This window comes from Dicentrarchus labrax, unplaced genomic scaffold, assembly GCF_905237075.1.
Source record: "Dicentrarchus labrax unplaced genomic scaffold, dlabrax2021, whole genome shotgun sequence".
NCBI classification, from domain to species: domain Eukaryota; kingdom Metazoa; phylum Chordata; class Actinopteri; family Moronidae; genus Dicentrarchus; species Dicentrarchus labrax.
The window spans coordinates 11,920,296-11,939,875 of NW_026136708.1; the positions used below are offsets into that span (position 1 = coordinate 11,920,296).

Here is a 19,580-nt window from a genome sequence, read left to right on the forward strand (position 1 = left end):
TAAGTCTGCAAAGAATGGCTGGCAGTCCACAAATCTGGACTTTCCATTAAACTGAAAAATAAAGTTTATTGAACGTTTCATGCCCGCAGCCCTCCACGACACTAGGTGGCACTAATGTCTCATGTTATTGTCTTTGCACACTCAAACACGCATGCACAGGAGGAATGAAAGCTACTGAAGACGTGCTGCAGAAGTTTGATTCTAAAACAGAGAAAGTCTAAAGCTCAGGTGAGTTGTAAGGATTTAATAAGCCTTGGTCTTTTTACTGCAGTCTGGTCTCTTTACATTTACATACATATTTGCCCCGTTTAACTTCTGATTTACTTCTATTGAAGACCGTAAAACTTTAAAAACTAATCTTTGCTTTCCGATCACTGGTTCAATAATAATATTAGTTTGAACAGTTCGGAGGTGCAGAGAAACCAGCAGTGTGTCTTTAGTTTATCCTGTTCAGACTCCAGTTTGTAAAATATCATTTAGTCTCTATTTGTTTATTAAACCATTAATTAAACAGTTATTTTGTTGGAATACAACCTCCATAACTCATAACACAGCTTCTGACCTTTTGAAAAAGGTTTGGTTTGGTTGGTTTCAACAATTATAATACAAACAAGCAACAGGAGATACTGACATAATTTTATTACTCATAGAATCAAACAGTAGATGACACAGTTTCCTTTTCTAATAATAACAAAGCTGTTAAAACGATGGATTTGTGCTGTGATGTTTTTATTTAGATGACACCCCTCTGGTTAATGTTAATGACTTAAGTAAATAAAGTTGTGAAAAGAAAACCCAAATATATTCAATCTCAGTTCTCCATAAAGTTGAAGTCATGCCTCTAGAATTAATTGACTTTACAGGCAGCTGAGTAGATGCACAAAAGCACATTCTCCTCTTTATCAGCAAATGTTGTCAAACTTTATATAATTGCATTTAATTGAGGAATAATTAATTTATATTTCACTCTTGTGGTCACATTTAAGAGAGTAACAAACAACTGTGACAGCTACAGATCAAAACACCACTGAAATATTCAAATCCAGCCTCTGAATTTGGGTGAAACTTTTCTTCATTAGCTGGTCTGAACCCAGTTACTTATGTGGAATCTGGCTCTCATCATCTTATAGTGATGATAGATCATAAATCTTGAGTGTTAGCCAAAGTTTGTTGAAGCCCTCAATAGATTGTCTGCAACGGCCTGAACTCTTACTTAGGTTGATTACTGTGTGTCAGCTGATTTGTGCTCATTGAATTGAATATTTATTTGAGAATATTCATCACTAGAGCGCACCATCAACTGACGAGGGTTGATCAGTGTTGATCAGGTGGGTTCTGCTTTATTACCTGGTCTTGAGGTCCTGTCTCCTGTGCCAGCATCTAGTAGGAAGACAGTTTTGTGTTATGTTGCAAATTAATATGTTAGATTTTTTTTAATTAAGGCAGTATTCAGGCATTTAAAAACATACACATTGCACAGAGAGTGGGAGATAGAGAATGAACCTGAAATATTTAGCAAAAATACGGTTTTAGTATATGATATTATATCCTTCCTTAAGGTAGTATTTTTTGTAGTTTTAGCCTGGTGTACTTAACAACTGAATGTTTGTTCCTGAATCTGGAAACCTTTAAGAAGAGCTGTTAAATTATGTTTGAAAACTGCTGAACTGTGTCCAAGAAAATAGTGAAAATCCGTCTGTATTTTGGCCTAAAGTATTTGTTTTTAATTCCTCTTTTAGTGCTGAGATGGAAATGCAGCTTCCACCTCACGAAGGAGCTGAGCTCTCAGTGGTCGACATGCACACAGGTGGAGAGCCTCTACGAGTCATCCTCAGCGGCTACCCAGAGGTCAAAGGTGACAGCGTGCTGTCCAAACGCCGTTATGTCCGGGAACATCTGGACCACCTCAGGAGGGTGCTGATGTTCGAGCCCCGGGGACACTACGACATGTACGGTGCCCTGATCGTTGACAGCGAGTTGCCCAAGGCCGACCTGGGGGTGCTGTTCATGCACAACGAGGGGTACAGCACCATGTGTGGACACGCCGTCATCGCACTGGGACGCTTCGCTGTGGACTACAAACTGGTGAAAGAACCACAGTCGCCTGAGACCCAAGTGAACATACACTGTCCCTGCGGTCTGGTGAAGGCGTTTGTTGAGTATTGTGACGGTAAAACAGGAGGAGTGAGGTTTCTCAGTGTGCCAGCGTTTGCGTTTGCAACAGGTAGGACCCTCAAAACTGTTCGCAGGTGGTTTTTTGTCCTGCAGGACTAACTACATGACTTTCCACCAGATGTGACGGTGACAGTGGAAGGGTTTGGGGATGTGGTGGTCGACATCAGCTACGGAGGAGCCTTCTACGCCTTTGTAAACGCCCAGAGGTTTGGCCTTGATGTGACCAAGTCCAGGACTCGAGATCTGGTGGACGCAGCCACAGCGGTGACCAACGCTGTCAAATCTCAGGTAAGAAGTTCATATTGTTTCCTGTGTTTAGTCTGTACACACCGTGATCTCAGTGCAGACAAAGGAAAACTTAAAAACAGTAGAGATAGAGGAAAATTCAATCTTGCTTCCATATCTGTCGAAGGTATACATCACTAACAATTTTAATAACATCCATAATTTGGATTCAGTGCGAGGGAAGTGAAATAAAGAGTTACTTACTTTGATTTTATTTAGACTTAAGGCACAAGTTAAAGTTTAGACTAATGAGAGGGGCTGATTTACACTGGAAATCTTCTGTAGTGAAGCTTTAGTAGGGATAAAGGACATTTATATTATTACAAATTATCCCGATAATTAAATTACAGCTGATAAACTATTGGTCCATAATTATGATAAAAAAATGTTTTCCTTCTTATGCAAGACAGTTGTTAGCCTTTGTGCTCTATGAAAGTCAAAGTATATTTGTGATGTTTTTTGATACTTTAGTAGAAAATAAAATAAATGAACATTTAAACAACTGTTGGTTGGTAATTGTTGGTTATCAAACCGTCTGAAAAAGAAAATCCATTATTGTGCATCCCTACTTTTTCTTTTTTTTAAATTTACAGTTGTCTTGGTCATCACAAAGCATGACTATAAGACATATGACATTTTTTATACATACATACATCATTTTTTAAAATGTATGAAATAAAGACACAAAAATAAAAGATAAGGTAATATCAGTGACACACAGTGCAAGATTGTAGATAGAAAGTCAGAAGCTGCACCCAGATCCCCTCCACGACCAAAAGTATGTAGTGACCAGAACATTGTACCCATGTAAGATCGAGATGTGTCACTGATTTCAGGAGTTGAAGCCAGGGCTCTCACTTGGTGTTACAGTTCTTTCAGTGAGGCTGAGGTCAGGGTTAGGCTCCATGCAGGCCACTCAAGTTCTTCCACATCAAAAATAACCCAGTCAAGACCAATCAGGACCAAAAATATGTAAAGGGAATGTCCACATACATTTGGCCACATTTTGTATGTTCATTTCAGTTTATTTGACGTTTTCTCTCATAGGTGAAGTTGCACCACCCGACCAGCGACGATCTGGCCTTCCTCTACGGCACCATCCTCACCGACGGCAAAGATAATTATTCCTCTGATGCCACCGCCAATGTCTGTGTGTTCGCAGAAGCTCAGGTATCTTACCACTTTGTCACTTTAAGGAGAGCAGTAGGTACAGAACAGACACTGGCTGTCGGGTTTACTAGTATTATCTGGTTTTAACTGGTTTAAACATGTTCTCAGGTGGACCGAAGCCCCACTGGTTCTGGTGTTACAGCTCGAGTGGCTCTCCAGTATCACAAAGGTCTCATCCAGCTGAACCAGACCAGGATGTTTCAGAGTGGAGCCACTGGATCCCAGTTCACAGGGAAAGCTGTCGAGGTACCAGAGTTTTCTTCTTCTTCTGAATAATTCAACTACCTTTGATCATCATCATTTTATATATGAAATAACACGAATAGTAGTGCCCCCAAGCCAATTTGAGTTTAGGACAGTTCAGGCAATGTGAGCTTGCTTTCTATTCATCAGATATTAATTATTTATCAACAAACTACTGTAGCAAAGCTCAGTTAATTTGTATGTCCATGTGGGTGAAAGGTTTCTGTGTTTCTATCACAGTGAAAATGTGTCATCAACCAAAGGACAGGAACACTTTGAGATAAGAATTAGAATTATAGGACCTAAGAAGGAAAATCCACTTAAAAACAGATTTTGTTTTATAATCTGGATGATGACGTGAACATAACACATACTGTTTGAGCTATTGCAATGTAATGAGCTTTATTTGAATTCATGGCCTCCATTAGTGAATCAGGGAATGTCCTTATATCCCAAACAAAGTCACAGCTGTAGTCATATTGTAGAAATTTCTATTGTAGAAATAAAGCAGTGTGAACTGTTAAACATTAGTTTGAAAAGTATAACCTCTCTGGTGTTGTATTACAGTTGAAGTATTTTCTAATCCCACTGGTTGTACATGAAATGTAAGTATGTATTGTTTATAGATGGTTTCACCACATATGAATATTTCTTTCCGTTAAGTTTAATTGGTTCAAGTCACAAACCCTCAGAAACAGACAAAAGTGACCTTAAGTTATGGAGATGGAGTGGCAAAAACTGTTTCCGTCTCTTTTGTGTTTCTGTTCAGGAGACCAAATGTGGAGACTTCAAGGCTGTAGTGGTGGAAGTTGCTGGCAGAGCTTTTTACACTGGAGTTTCACGCTTCGTGCAGGAGCCAGAAGACGAGCTGACTCATGGTTTTCTGCTGAAGTGAGCCTCAATTACAGGTTTAGTTTTAAAACATGGTTATACATAAAAAAAAGGTATTTTAAACATTTGAGTTCAAAAGTGATTTTGTTGTTCAATCCAATAGAAACTCTGTAAATCTCAACTCTCCAATATTGGATCTATAATGAACTATAATGAAGAGATCACAATCTTTTTATATAATATATGTACAATCGTGTTTTCATTTCATTGTGGGTGGTGAAATTATCCACCATTCATGAGGAATAATCTGGTCTAAGAAATAGATTACATTGTCAACTAATACATTAGCAAAGTGAATAGTAAAGTGATTTATGGCTGATATCCTAAACACATTTTTAACAAATCCATGTAATTCAGAGCAATGACACAACAAATGCAGGGTAACTTGAAATACTCTTTATACTGCATTGTGTCATTTGACTTCAAAGTTGTAGTAATCAATAACTACAAGCTGTTAACCAGTGAACACTGTATGTTTGTCTTTTTTTATTCTTAGTTTTTATTGCGAATTTAAAGAGCAGTTTATAATTGACACTAACAATGTTCACATTTGAAAATTGGCTCAAATGTGAACATTTGCTGTTCATAACATCTGGATTATTTGGGATTAAATGCAAGAGGGTGGAGGTCAGGTATTCTGTTCAATAGCAGTTGCTGACCACTAGATGGAGCCATGAGCCTTGCTGCTATCACGGTCTATGAAGTTAACAATGTATAAGTCCATGTGCTTGATAACTAAATACAAAAACTCAGACAGTTTTCTCCCATTTATTATCATCAGGACATTGTACAATGGAAGGCAATATTTAAATTATAAAAGTCCAATGGAGGTGTTTGACACTGGGTGGATTCACATGGCCGAGGGGACAAATTAAAGGTTTCAAGTCCACATGTGATGATTTCTACAAGAATGAAAACATCACATGTGGATCACACAGAGTCTATAATCAGGGTTTTGTTTCGTGTTGCAGTGTAAATCCAGCCAGTGCACAGAAAACATATTTCATCTATTCAATAAAAACTTAAAAGGAGGGCACTCCCTTCAGAGGGGAAAAACAAGAGTATTGCATCGATTGGGTATGGGTTTAATGGCATTTAGCATAGTACTTATGAATTTATATGTGCATGTGCAACAAGCACACAACCTTATATATAGATAAATGTAATCTATGACATTGAGTGTCCACACTTGTTGAGAAATTGCAGATCAGGCCCAGGCCTTTCAGAGTACCCACTCAACAATTAAAGTCAACAGAGTTAAGGCCAGCTCTTAACAGGAAAAAGTTCAAATAAAACATACAGTGATCAGATATATAAATGCTGCACGTCATAATGATGAATAGAAAAGAAACCTTTGCTTCTCAGCTGCGTCACTTGCAATCAAAACCACGTCTGTCTATCAACGCAGCGTCTCAGTCCTGTGGTAGTTCTGAAAGCGAGAGAATGGCAGCGTCAAGAGGAAATTAAGATTCAGTCTTTCTCCTAAAATGATCTCTTGGACAAGTCAGGCGTGTGAAAGCAGCCCCTCTTCAATCTATGAAATCGGTCTGTACAAAATGGCCCCTTGTGTTTTCAGTGGAATCGTCTTCCTGTTTGGATCGAGCATCAAGCCCTGAACAAGTCCGCTAGCTGCACATTTCACTCTGTGCATAGATTCTGACGTACAAAAACAGCACAGAACGGTTCCTATCAAACAACTGTGAGCATCTCCTACACCTGGAATGGAAAATTCTCTCCAGCAGGGAGCAGGGGGCAGGGGGGGGGACATTCTGCTCCTGTGTCCACAACTTCTTCAATCAAACATGTTACCAAACTGATCCTCCAGTCGGGAATTTTCTCATTTGGTCGTTAACAACAACTTTTGGCTTCTTCTCCGTTTAACATCTAAATCTCAGAGGATGAAAGGTCTAAAACATGTTGCGCCATGTGTGGCTCTGCAGCAATGATGCCGAACTGGGTGGGAATGGAGGAGGGTGTAAAGGAATGTGCATGTCAGTACGACCCAGAGGAAAACTAATGATAAGCAGGAGGAGGCGGGGCGTGGATGATGACCTCAACCCCGTTTAGAAGTTGAGCTTTGTGACCGGTCGCTCTCTGCTGTCTGTGGTCTGGCTGTTTATGCGCTTGCGGTTGCGTTTCATCTTGGACAAGTCCTTGTCGAAGACCTCGCCCGATCGCAGCGCTGACACCAAGTCGTCAAACTCGCCACCGTCGTCCTCACCGTTCGCCTTCGCTTTCCGCGCCTTTCGCTCCTTCTCCCTCTGCTCTTTCAGCTGGTGACACAGAAATAAAAATTAATTTTATTTAAAAATAAAACTTATTTTTTAAAAACTGAAATGATAAAGTTTTAGTCCTTTAGTCATTTTGGTCAAATTTGTCAACACAAGTATGAGGAGGCTTTGGTGCATATTGAGATTGACTGAGTCAGTGTATTTGTATTTGTATTCTGACATAATCTAATAAAAAAAACTTAGTTTAACAACAATAAAAACTGAAATGGAACTAATGGAAATTAACTGAAACTAAATTGAACTGAAAAAAAAAAAAAAAACTGAATAAAAATAAGAAGTAATGAAAAATATAATAACTCTCGTCCAAAGGTAACAAATTCTACCAACACCTCAAAAGCTATTTCTTTACACCTTCCTTTACACTTCAGATTTTCTACGAATAACAGAATACAAATTACATACCTGAGCTTCCATCTTGGCCCTGCGCTCCTCCTCCTCTTTGCGTTTCCGCATGTTCTCGTTCTCCTGCTGAGCCTCAGAGAACGACTGCAGGAACTGGTCAAAGATGCCAAAGAACTCATCTGGCTGCATCTTACTGGCATCCTCACCGAAGTGCTTTACTGCCCTCAGGAACTGTGGGACCAAAGAGAAGGGGGCACACAGGGAGGGGCACGCAGGATTAGATTTACAGCAGGACACAGTGGAACCATGTTTTACTCCGTCTTTGACTGTTTTACAGGAGACTCATTAGATCTCAGCTCTTTGAAATAAGAGCAGGGTACTGGTAGTTGGGCTTTGAAGCCCCGTGTTAACCCAGATCTGACCGGCTACTGATTACAGCCGAGGCCAGAGACTGGAGCCAGAGCCCAAATTAAGGCAACGTGTTTGTTGAGTATTTTTCACAGTGAGTTAAAAAGGAGAACATCCAGATGTGAGATCACACTGAGAACATATACCTTCTAAGATGTGTATGTTAACGGCAGCTCTGTCCATGACATGCAAACTCTACCAGGTGGAGCAAAGATGCATTTAACGTTTTCTTTTTTCTGAATGTCCTCACAACAGGAATTCATGGGACATTATGGCAAAAATGCCTAAATATAACTTCTTTACATTCTACCACAATTTTAGTACATGCACACAAACCAGATTTAACAAGCTTTTTAAAAAGGGTCACCATGCTTTCTGTTTCCCAATCATGAGTACAGAGGACCACTGTAAACACTCTCAAATATTTAACCGTGGGACACCGTAAATGATTCACAGAAACTAATGGTTGCCATGTGACCAGCTGAGCACTTGGGTCAATGCAGCACAAGAGCTATGGGGCGAAAAACATGCTCAAGATAAAAACTGTCTTGCACCAATGAATGTGGACAGATGCATACATTTAACTTCAGGGTGTCAGGCTCTCCCTAAAAAAGGTGAATATGCTCAGGTTTGTTGTAGTAAAGAGCCCATTTCCCTTAAAATGCCTGCAAAATCCAGCTTTGTTCCTTCTTTTGCTTTAGCCTCTACACTAAAATGGAACCGTACATTTGATAAAAATATTCACAAAATATTACTGAGGGTCGGCAGGTACGATTAAGGACCATACAAGGCCGAATGTAATGGGTGTAAAATAATATCCAACCCTCTGTTCCTGGTTTCTCTCTCTGACCTGCACACATGGCAACAAGCAGGCTGACCAATAAAGTGTCAGTGGTGCTGCGGCAGGAAGCTGAAACACTTCACTCCTGCTGTTAGCTTTCCTACAGAGGTGACTGATGAGGTCAATAAGGCGTGTAGAAACAGCTGCACTGAGAGGAAATGGGATGCAAGCTTTCAGCGTTTGTGTCTACAAGTGACAGTGGTGCTATCCGGTCTGCTCAAACAGACCGTACAGCCGCAGTGACTTACCAGTTCCTTGGCCTCAGTGAGAGAGTCCTCCACATCGGAGAAGCTGAAGCTGGCAACAGTGATGAACTGACTCACCACCGAGACGAACTTGTCGCCCAGCTCCTGCGGTCGCTTCTTCTGGTATTCCAGCTCCTATGAGGGAAAATGATCCAGGAGAGGGGGAAAATAAAAAATGAAAGGAGAGCTACAATAGACCTGCACGAAACACTGTATAACAGCATGACTGACACATAACACATTATCTCATAGATCTTTGTGACTCACACTCTCCACACTTTTCAAGCCGCTGCGCAGGTTGCCGATATCTTTTTCCAGCTCAGTCATGCTGCCCAAAAAGAAAAGAAAAGTGATGGTTTAATATAAAATGCAATGGATGGATTTTATAAGTCGGGCAGCAGGGTTCTCCACAGCTCCACCTACTTGACTTTGGCTGCCTCAGAGACATTCTGCAGGTCCTCCTGGAACATCAGGACTTTGGGGTATTTCTTCTCCAGGATGGTGATCAGGTAGTGCAGGAGAGTGATGTTTCTGAAAACACAGAGACGTACAAACACTCTGAGTGAACATGCTATATGTGAGATATATTGCTTTTATTATGTAGGTTCAGATATGAATAACCATACGGAGTGTGATCTATATCACCCGGTTTCTGATGTGACTTTCATAGATTCCACTCTGTTATTTCTGTTACTGTCTGAAAGTTTTGATGTTACAACTAAAAAATGTTCTTACTTGTCGATACTGGATTTGGTATCAGCGATCTTGTTAAGCGAAGACACCTTGAAGCCGTAAGCGTTCCCCCTCTGACCCTTGTTCATGAAGTTTCCAAAGGCCAGCACCACCTCCAACAGCTGCTTCAGGTTTCTGCTGTGTAAAATCTCCTTAGACGCCTTGGTCAGAGCTGAGAAGCCAAAACATACGGAAAATAAATGTTTTTAAGGTGCCTGAATGATTTATTTTCAGACTTGCGTAGCTGGCACATCATTGTCTTGCCAAATTTAAAAAGGTAAAAAATACAAAACATTAGGGATAACAACAGAGAATACTTTTCTTAATAGAAACGAACTTCCATGGATATAAAATAAATATACAAATATTATTTTCAGTTCTTTATTTTAAAAAATCATGTTAATTTCATTAATGTATGAAACAATGAAACTTTTCCCACCTTCAACTTTTGGTTTCATCTCAGCTATCCTCTCTGCAAACTTCTTTTTGAAGTATAAAGACTGCAGCCTCTGCTGGTAGTGGTTTATTCTGAACAGAGGATGGAAAATGAATGTCAGAGGAGGACAAAAATAGACAAAAATAATAAATTATAAACAGGGAAATCCACACATTTAGACAAAAGCCACAAACATGGACATTGTGCTTGAGCAAAATGAGGCACGCTGCCTGTGTGTTTACTTAAATGGCACATATAAAGTTTTAAGTTGTGGTAATGAAGCTTATTTTTGGCAGTGTTTTTGATTTCAGCTTATAAACCACTGGCTCTGCAGCTAATGAATGCCACAGTGACATCGGTCCTTCCTTCTGTACTCTGAGTAAACTCTAATGACAAAAAACTGCCAGTAAATCATTAACAAAACAAAAAGCTAACTGAATTTAACGGACATGGTTTGTTTTTTTAATGTAGGAATGCCAGTTACTTTTTTTTTAATTTGTGGCAAGTTTCCTTTGTTCCTTTTATCTTACACTACTTTGGTTACAAAACTGCAACACAAATACTGTTATTACATTATGGACTCTATATTTACTTAGCAACACAATTTAGAAATAATGATTCACACAGACGGCTATTGTTCTCTGCGCGGTAGAAACCCATGTGTCATTCCATTTATCTGCTCTCACTAAGAGGAAACAATGGCTATTGTTACTCAGCAGGTTTGATATGCAGAGTGCTGCACTGACCTGAAGCTCTAAGGTCTGACGTTAGTAGCTGTTTAATACAGAATGAAAAAGGTAACACGAGGAAGAAAAACTGAACAAGTACCTGCTCATCTCATAGAGGAAGCGGTCGGGTTTTGCCATTCGGTCGAGCTCATGTTTGTGCTCCTCCAGAAGATCCACGTCACTCTTCTCTGGGACAAACTTCAACAGCTGATGGGGCAGGAAAACACTCATTACTTAAACATATCAAACATAAAAACTCATTAATCTGTATCATACTGGTAGAGGAACAGGGCTGAATCTCTGCTAACCTGCTACTGTATCTTACTGTCTTTCTCCAACACAAAAGCAAGACATTTCTTCCGTTACAAAATATACTGTCAGATTTATAAATCAATGTATATCGTCTAACAAAAAATATAATAAAGTGCTGAAGTCTGCACTGATGTGCATTACTTCACTGACAGAATGGAAAATGTCCAGTCACTAAATGAAAGTACATTGGATTATTTAAGTGCTGTTGCTGCATCCATTAGTGTTTCCTACTTTATTTTGGAGGCCTGGCTAACTTATTTTACCTCTAGTAGTAGTTATTAGACTTCTCAAGGATACGTGTTATGGGAATTATTTTGAATATGATGGTGTATCACTAAATGATCACATTTCCTTTCTTCCTGCAGACCCGCTTTTACAGACACTTTCCCTGTGTGCTTTGTCCTGTGTAAACACCTGGTCACCTGTGTAACGTAGCCAAGAAATCTGAGATCTCCAGGACAAAATGTACTTGGGAAATTCAGATTTCTCTAATCCCCTACCCCAATTACAGTAACCTGGTTTTTGGTTAACATGACTTTTAGGAAATGAGCTTAGTGGAGAAAGCTGATTCTGGTTTATGTAAACACACTGCATGAACCTGATGACATACCTGCTCCAGCATGTCTTTGGGAAGGTCCTCCTGTTCATCCATGGTTAGAATGGCTCTCTTCATCTCCTCATTTGAAAGCTTCAGCCTGCAGCACACGACAGATGAGTCCATTAAAATACACGTAACCTCTTGTGTCCGTAATGTTTTTATATGAGTGTTATGACGCTGAAATAAACTCACCTTGAGAGGAGGATGTTGCAGTTTTGAGCTCGACGGCCATCGATGACTGACAGCTCCTTGACTTTTTTAGAGCTCAGGGTGTCGTCCTCTGCCTCTTTCTGAGAGCAAAGTGAGGATGAGGTTAGAGTGCAACAGGCTACTTTACTGTGCAGGTTAGTTTTACTTACAACCACCCCAGACACAAAACAATGAAGATGACACACGCCCTAAAAATCCCATACAAAAGAGAATACAGTACAAAAACTTTAAAAAACAGTCACACATTCATGAGTACATGCAAACATGAAGTAGCAGCTGATTCTAACCAAGATTTACAGGTTGAATATTCTGTTGGACACACATTAAATAAGAAGATGTTGAGACACAATGTATAAAACCCACGAGGAGCAAAAGTTCCAGACTTTATATCTACTGTAGCGTAAGTGCACTCACCTGTTTGCTGTTATTGATCATAAAGAAGTCCTAAAATGCAGGCAAGAAGCAGGGAAGATGTAAGCACTCATTAGAATAAGTAAAGCAGTTACGTGATTGCAGCCCATAAAAACAAACAGCAAAATGAATCAAAGCTCATTCAGCACTAAGATGACAATGAGTCCATCAGTAATGAAGTGAGCAGCAGTGAGACATGTGGGTGTTCAGTCGATCAATACGTGCTTACAGTTAACATGCTGTGCACATAAGAAATCTGTTGAGTGTGTCTAGTTTTAAATTTGATCAGGCCGATACTGAGGATCTAAATATAGTGAATTTAGTTTATGTGTGAATGACCTTAACAGAGACACTTCCAATTTATTAATTTTCAATCTTTTTTACATCTTATTATGTGTGTTGGACATGCTTAGGGTCATATCTGAGCACTAGTTGGGTTGAGTTGGAACAAAAAAGGCTGTTGACATCATTAACTTTGAAAAGACATGCTCATTCAATACAACTAATAAAGACACTACTGATTATGAAGAAATAGTAACTACATTATTTTCAAACTTAAGTCACAAGACGGAAAAAAGGCGATTCTGATCAGCTCACTCATGCATTTTCAATCACATATGGCAAAATGATCAAAACAACAACAAAAAAAAAGGCAAAAAACAGCACTCCAGTCAAATGTAAGAAGGCATTTAAGATGATTCAAGCATGAAGTTTTGCATCTAATAAACCCCCCAAAATCTATCTAGTAATTTCTCCCTTCTACTCTTTTGACTTCAGGCTGACTTTTGTTTATTTGTAATGATCTGACCTCTCCCCTTCTCCCTTCTCCAACTTTCCTTGAGAAATCTAAAGTTGCAAAATAGGAGAAATTTTAGAAAATGCAAGCCAGCTGAGCCCACAGCCACCCATCCAAACCACTCCACCCCCGTCCTCTCTGACACTAGACTGCGGCACAGAGAGATGAACTGCATCGCCCTTGGTACCTGCTGTCTCTGATAGGCTGAGAAGGTTTTTTCAATGTCATCCAGATCCAGGATTTTGAAAACCTTGGCATCGTCCACATCCATCCACACAGTGCCCTCCAGTTTATTCTGAGCAGAAGGGGAATAAGACATTTATATCTCATATTTTAAACAAAAGGCATGAATATATTCAGCTTTTTGCATCTCGACTGTTCTCACCTCAGCTAACTTGGCCCAGTTGAAGGATTTGAGCGCATTGGATGGCTGGGGAATGTTCTTCTTCTTCAGGGATGGTCCCAGTGGTGCTCCTGGTGGGGGAGGGATGCCTCCGATGGGTGGGCGTCCAGGAGGAGGTGGGGGTCCACCCGGGGGAGGGGGTGGGGGGAGGAGGTGGAGGCATCATGCCCCCAGGAGGAGGCGGTGGCGGTGGCGGGCACATACCCGCGAAAGCTGGCATGGGTGGAGGAGGCAGGGGACCCCCGGGGGGACCGGGGGTGAGGGGAGGGCCTCCAGGAACAACAGCTGCTTGTCTCTGCAGAGAGAGAATAACACCGGGGGGACTTCAAATACTGCAGAGTTTCTGATATTAGAGATAACACTGGACAGAAGAATACTTGATTTTGGACTTTCCATGAGATAAATAAATCAAAAGGATTGGGAAACATTTTCCTAGAATACTTAAATTTGTGTTTTTTAATGCATTACTATTTCATGTCATGGAGTTTATTAGTTTCAGGCTTAAACTAATTAAATATCCAAATCTAAATAAAAATCTTACACACTGTACAAAAAAGGCTCTTGTATTTCATTGATGTGTAACTAGAAGTCCGGTGATAATAATAATAATCATAATAATAATGAGGGGTCATTGTGACAAAGTGTTAAAATTTCAGGCAAGCAATAACAAAGTAACAAATCAATATACAGTGACACATAAGTGTTAAATGGTTTCTATTTTTGCATTTCAGCTTCAGGGCATCTTAACCTCGGAAGGGTTGCTCCTAACAGTGGGATGATTATATAAATTTGTGAATGCAACCACCACTGGTAAATCCAACATAATATTCAACCAGTTTGTATTTTAAGGTGTATGTATGAACTGATCCAGTGAATATAAAGGACAACGTACGGTGCTGAGCTCATGCAGTCGGGCAGTGAGTTCGGCCACTTGCTGTTTGACATTCTTGTGCTCGTGGCTCTCTTTTTCCAGCTTCTCTTTCATCTTGTTAAGCGTCTGCATCATGTCCTCTTTCTCCTGGGTCTTTGCATCACATTCACGCTCCTTCTTGTCAAACTTCTGCTGCAACTCATGGTGCTCTGTGATGGGAAGTCACAGCAGTACTGAGTTTACTACAAACCTGATTTTAATTGGCTGACACCTCTAACAAACTTGTTTTATTTCAGTTAAGTAATTGATAATCTTACAAACCTTTTCTCATTTTCTCTGCCTGCTCTTTCCACTGTTTTACCTCATTTTCATTGACCAGCCTGCAGAAAGGATGACACACATAATCAGTGATTGTTTTTCTTAACTTAAAAGGGAAGCTATTTTTGAGCCAACGCTGTTGAGCGCATGTCTTTTTAACAGGAAGACTGTTCTCCATTCTTCATCTGGCGGCAGTGTAATCTGTTCCATGTACGCATTCATGTGTCAGAGGAAATCAGACGACTCACATCCGGACAACGTTCTTCACGTTAAAATTCTCCAGTGGTGTGACGTCGGGGTCGTGACCTTTGTCATTCTGCAGGACCATCTGCTGGACAATACGATCCAACAGCAGCCAGTACTGCACCGTGTTACCGCTCCTCTTGTCTGAAGAGAGAGGAAGAGAGAGTTTCTTATTAGCCTGCTGGCCTGAATTTCATGATTCACCTCAGTGATTAAGATTAGCATCTACATTAGTATCTCATGAAGTACTGATTGACGATGGACTCCACAGTGGCTTATGATGAAACAAAGGAACGATATTCCAAAACTACATTAATGAGCCAAAGGGAGGCACTATAATTACAGTTTACAACAAGGTGACACACATGGAATCCTGTCATTACTCTTTACGAGGGTATTTAAAAAGTGTTCAATGCATCATATCACATTCAGTGGTGCTATTTTGATTCCAAGTACCATCACAAGCTTGCACTTTGTGATTTATTGTGTTTAACACTCGTATTTGCAGCTGAAGCGTTAATTAAACTTTTAATGACTCAGCAAAGTAACTGTGACTCATTTAAGCCGCTTAGAGGAGAAGGTGAGTATTACAGAAAAAGGCAGCTGCAGCTGTTTGGTGGTTCTTTGTTTCCAAGTAAAATGACCAGGGTAAAGCTGACTAGCGGCAATCTGAAAAAATAAACATTAGCCAACAACAGTCTTCAGTTGGTCTGGGAATGTGTTTATCCCATTTCTGGACTGACTAATCAGGACAAAGTCAACATCCTTATCTTTTTGGCCAGAAACCACAAGGTACAGATGTACTGTGTATTCTGTAGGAGTAACACTACTAATGTGTTGCAGAAACTTTTTGTCACATTTTACAGGACAAAAGATTTTTAACCTTATCTCTGTGTGAGATTATTTGTCCAGATGTGTTCTATACTTCAAGTAATGACTCATTCAAAGGAACACTCACGTGGCATTAGGAGACAGTGATGCAGGACAGACATAAAGTGCGGGTATGCTTCAGTGTGGTTCATCTTCTTGCGGATGAGATCAAAAACTTGGGTGGCACTTTTGGTGTCTATATGTACCTGGAAGAGAAGAAGTAACACAAAGACCCTGTGAATATCTCCTGCTTAATGCTTTTAAATCACAAATAATGGGAGAATAATGTCAAGAAATGATCCCTTTTTTCCCTTACCGACTCAAAACGTTTTGATAAAGCCAGCTCATCCTCGTTCCGCAGCATCTCAAAGTAGTCTAAATGCCTGGAGAGAGGGAAAGACTGGTTTAGAGAAGCAGCCTGCAAATGTGACGCACTGATATAGTTCAAGTTTTAGAAGTGGAAAGATTAACATACGTGTTTTGAGAGTCAACTGTTTTTATACATGACTAAAAGGTTTTATGGATTTGTAAGTTCAGACAAATCTTTTCTTAATCTAACTATCTAAAGCTCAAGCACTTTTTGGATTGAGACAGTACCTTTTTTTCTGTTTCATCTCACCTGTCTAATGTGGAGTTTTCATGAGAACGTAGCTTATCGATCACAGGTTGGATCCCCAACATGAGAAACTCGTATCGTAGGTGGATACGGAATTCCACACTTGTCTATATTTGAAAAATATAGAAAAAAGGATTCAATCATGTTTAAATAGTCTCTTGAATGAGTAACTAAGAGACATGGTGACCTTCTAGTGTGGAAGGGAGGATAAAAACTGCCTAATGTCTATAATTCACCTCTCCAGCGCCTTGACTCAGCACAGCATTTATAAAAGACATGATGGCTGTTTTCAGGTTGACCTCATCTCTGTATCGCCCCGTACTCCGGTCCAGATCGTTTATTAGTGTCTGTGGGATGACAGGTAATTACAGGTGTTAAATATCTTCACACAGAGTTGCTTTTAAATGACTTGATCTGTCCGCAAAAGATTTAAACCCACAACTGTGCACACACCTGGAATCGCGTCCTCTCGCAGGCGAAACGTTGGTAGTGCAGCATGGCCTGCAGGATTTTTTTGTGACCACCAGGCACCAGACACACTGCACCCATGATTTCCAACACTGCCACCTTGGTCTTGATGTTCTCCGTGGCTAGGCTCTGAGCGATGATGTTGATGCTCTCGGAGTGAGACAGGACGTGGGCGCGGCCCTGCGAGTTGTTCATCAGGGCTTTGATGCAGCCGATTAGAGAGGTGTGGATCTGCGATTCTGTGGTCTCGTAGTCCATGCTCTTCAGGAAGTTTAGGATGCAAGTCAGGCCGTCCAGGTCGATGAAACGAGTCACAAACCTGAGAGGAGAGCAGGCGCAGAGAAATAATAGTTTAGTGACAAAGAGAGTAGTTTTCTAGCAGTTTTAATGTGAAATACAATTATAATACACAAGTGTTCATGAGTAAAGCTATTGTATCAGTGCCAGCTAAATGTGTGAATGTATATGTATGTCCACTTGTCCAGTCTCTATTTCCTTGTGCCATAGCTAAATCATCTTCATTAAATGCAATAAGTAACTCTAACGAAGGATCTTAAACCAACGCTGTGACCTTTATGGCTGTTCAATTCTTAAAAGGACTCATTTACATACTGTTGTCAGGAACTGAAGAGAGTGACAGGCAAGGAGAGAGGAGGTTAAAGGAAAGGAGATGTAATCATAGGTGACATTATATGTAAAGGGCGGGAGGAGGAGATAAAGAAAAAAAAGACAGGACAGAGTGAGATTTGTCCACCTCATTGGTTGTGTTCTCAGAGCAGTCTTCAAGCTCTCTATGGTTTTGTTCCTCTCTTCCTCATCTTCTTTCTCCAGAGCGAGGAGCGTCGTTCTCTGTTCCGTAAAAGATAAAACATCATTAAGATCTGGGTGTGAAGTCTGTAACAATTCAAAGCCAAAATTAAGCTAATTTTCCTGAATTCCAAAGATATGCAAAGCTGCTTCTCGGTATTATTATGGCAATGTGCCAAAACATTAAGTTTCTTGGGTTAAATGGAAGATACAGTATGTGACAGACAGCAACAATAATAGTATTATATCATTTAATGACATTGTTTTGGTGTGTTGATATTAGAAAGGAAGAAATACATCCTTTTACATGACATAGTTTGTAATTTGTTGGCTCACTTCAAGCTTAATTCAGTTGTCAAGTTTTATTTATATAGTTCTGAATCATAGATTTATCTCAGAGGGCTTTAAGAACAAGGAGAACCTCTTAAATAAGGAGAAGAAACAACTAAGAGCAACAGAGAACAGCTCCTTCTGCCAGGACTATTTTGTAACCATTTTCATATCCAAACAATAAATAAAGTTCATGTTATTACTTACAGCTGCCATTGAGTTGAGCTGATCAATGTAGTATTCTGGCCAGCTAGTTGCACTTTTGTTTTCTTCTTGTTCCTGAAAAGAGAGAGAGAATGAATGATGCTATGCAGCGAACCAGGTCGATTAAGGACTATCACACAATGATAAGAGAAAAAAGAAGATGAGAGTTAATTAGAAAAGGATGTGCTTGGGTGATGAACATTAACCGAGAGTGACTGGAATTTAAAAAGGTTATATAAGAACGTGTTCTTGAAGGAAATGTTTCACATAAAGTCACAGGAGGGGACACGTTGTTATTTGCTTCATGTCACATGTTTGAATACATCAAAGTGGAACAACAAACCAGATGGAGAACTTCATTCCAACCTTTTTTCAGATCAATTGGCTTTGAAAGACATGAAATATACAAACAGCAACAAACACACGAACGACAGAAGGTCCGGGGCATAAATAGCCAAAAGCCAAAAAAAAAATAAAAAATGGAGCAGAAACACAAAGTAGGGCGACACAGATATCTAAACCCATTTTATCATTGAGCGCTTCACGGAGTTTCAGGAGGTGGTGAGAAATGCAGAAAAGAGAGCACAGCTGCTTGAGAAAATCTTGAGATTAGCAAATGAATGTTAAAACTGTGGATTAAGGACGTGGCCTGACTTATGCTGAGATTAATCCTCTGACAGGCACGTTTGTATTACAGGTTTAAAGTATAATTAAAAAAAATGCAAGACATTTCTTAGCTGATTTAATTTTCTAACTCAAGGGAAAACACTGAGGAGAAAATGACTTGACCATGAACTTGGCTTGTACATAAAAGGGCCCCCGGCTTTCATTTTAACTCTCGCTCCATTAAGCACAAGCGAGCTGTGACCATCAGAAACTAATTGGGCGTCAGTTAATAAAGCGGCCTGCAGAGACTTGGCTGCTCCGACAGAAACTGCAGGGCCTTGGCTGGTCTGCGTGGATCGTGCAGCGACAGGAAGATCTGATCCTGCTGTTCCACTCAAGACCAGTGCCAGCTTGACCAGGCGGGTGCTGGAAGAAGTTCAGTCCATTAGCCTGAGCAGGCGCAGAGGTGGGACCACTTCCTTTCGCATTTTAAAAAGAGTCCATCTTTCAACTCGGAAGTCAGCACTCTTCAAACCCTGAGATGTCTCCAGTTTATTTAGGGTCACGATGAAAGAGAAATGTGGGGAGTGTATTTCTGGGAGTTTATTTTTTTTCCACATTTGAGAAAGTAAAGATCAAAGACACATTAGGAAACAGGAATCAATCTCAGTTATTTAATGGTGAAAGGACAGTTGACTTGAAAGGGAAGTTAACTTACAGCTCTGTCCTC

General features: G+C 40.1%; 2 protein-coding genes across 3 annotated transcripts in view; one reads left to right on the plus strand and one right to left on the minus strand.

Annotated features, from left to right (window-relative positions):
* The first annotated feature begins 140 nt into the window (after positions 1–140).
* LOC127368129 (trans-L-3-hydroxyproline dehydratase) lies at positions 141–5,390 on the plus strand. Of its 2 annotated transcripts, XM_051408616.1 has the most exons (7): positions 141–228; positions 1,740–2,224; positions 2,294–2,463; positions 3,508–3,630; positions 3,739–3,876; positions 4,441–4,478; positions 4,643–5,390. In XM_051408616.1, the coding sequence occupies exons 2-7, from the start codon at positions 1,747–1,749 to the stop codon at positions 4,671–4,673; spliced, it is 978 nt and encodes a 325-aa protein (XP_051264576.1). In that variant the 5' UTR covers positions 141–228; positions 1,740–1,746; the 3' UTR covers positions 4,674–5,390. The 2 variants fall into 2 exon arrangements, with proteins under 2 accessions (XP_051264576.1, XP_051264575.1); XM_051408615.1 differs by lacking the exon at positions 4,441–4,478.
* Positions 5,391–5,518: 128 nt separating this feature from the next.
* LOC127368128 (disheveled-associated activator of morphogenesis 1-like) overlaps positions 5,519–19,580 on the minus strand; it is a 44,102-nt gene continuing 30,040 nt past the window's right edge. Inside the window, 24 exon segments of the mRNA XM_051408614.1 lie at positions 5,519–7,037; positions 7,458–7,628; positions 8,895–9,026; positions 9,159–9,219; positions 9,315–9,422; positions 9,627–9,795; positions 10,063–10,151; positions 10,888–10,994; positions 11,710–11,794; positions 11,890–11,987; positions 12,322–12,351; positions 13,302–13,409; positions 13,500–13,652; positions 13,654–13,812; positions 14,410–14,597; positions 14,710–14,768; positions 14,955–15,093; positions 15,908–16,025; positions 16,136–16,202; positions 16,439–16,542; positions 16,672–16,782; positions 16,889–17,222; positions 17,658–17,752; positions 18,248–18,319. Of these exon segments, the coding sequence (XP_051264574.1) occupies positions 6,828–7,037; positions 7,458–7,628; positions 8,895–9,026; positions 9,159–9,219; positions 9,315–9,422; positions 9,627–9,795; positions 10,063–10,151; positions 10,888–10,994; positions 11,710–11,794; positions 11,890–11,987; positions 12,322–12,351; positions 13,302–13,409; positions 13,500–13,652; positions 13,654–13,812; positions 14,410–14,597; positions 14,710–14,768; positions 14,955–15,093; positions 15,908–16,025; positions 16,136–16,202; positions 16,439–16,542; positions 16,672–16,782; positions 16,889–17,222; positions 17,658–17,752; positions 18,248–18,319 (2,967 nt within the window). The 3' untranslated portion in view covers positions 5,519–6,827.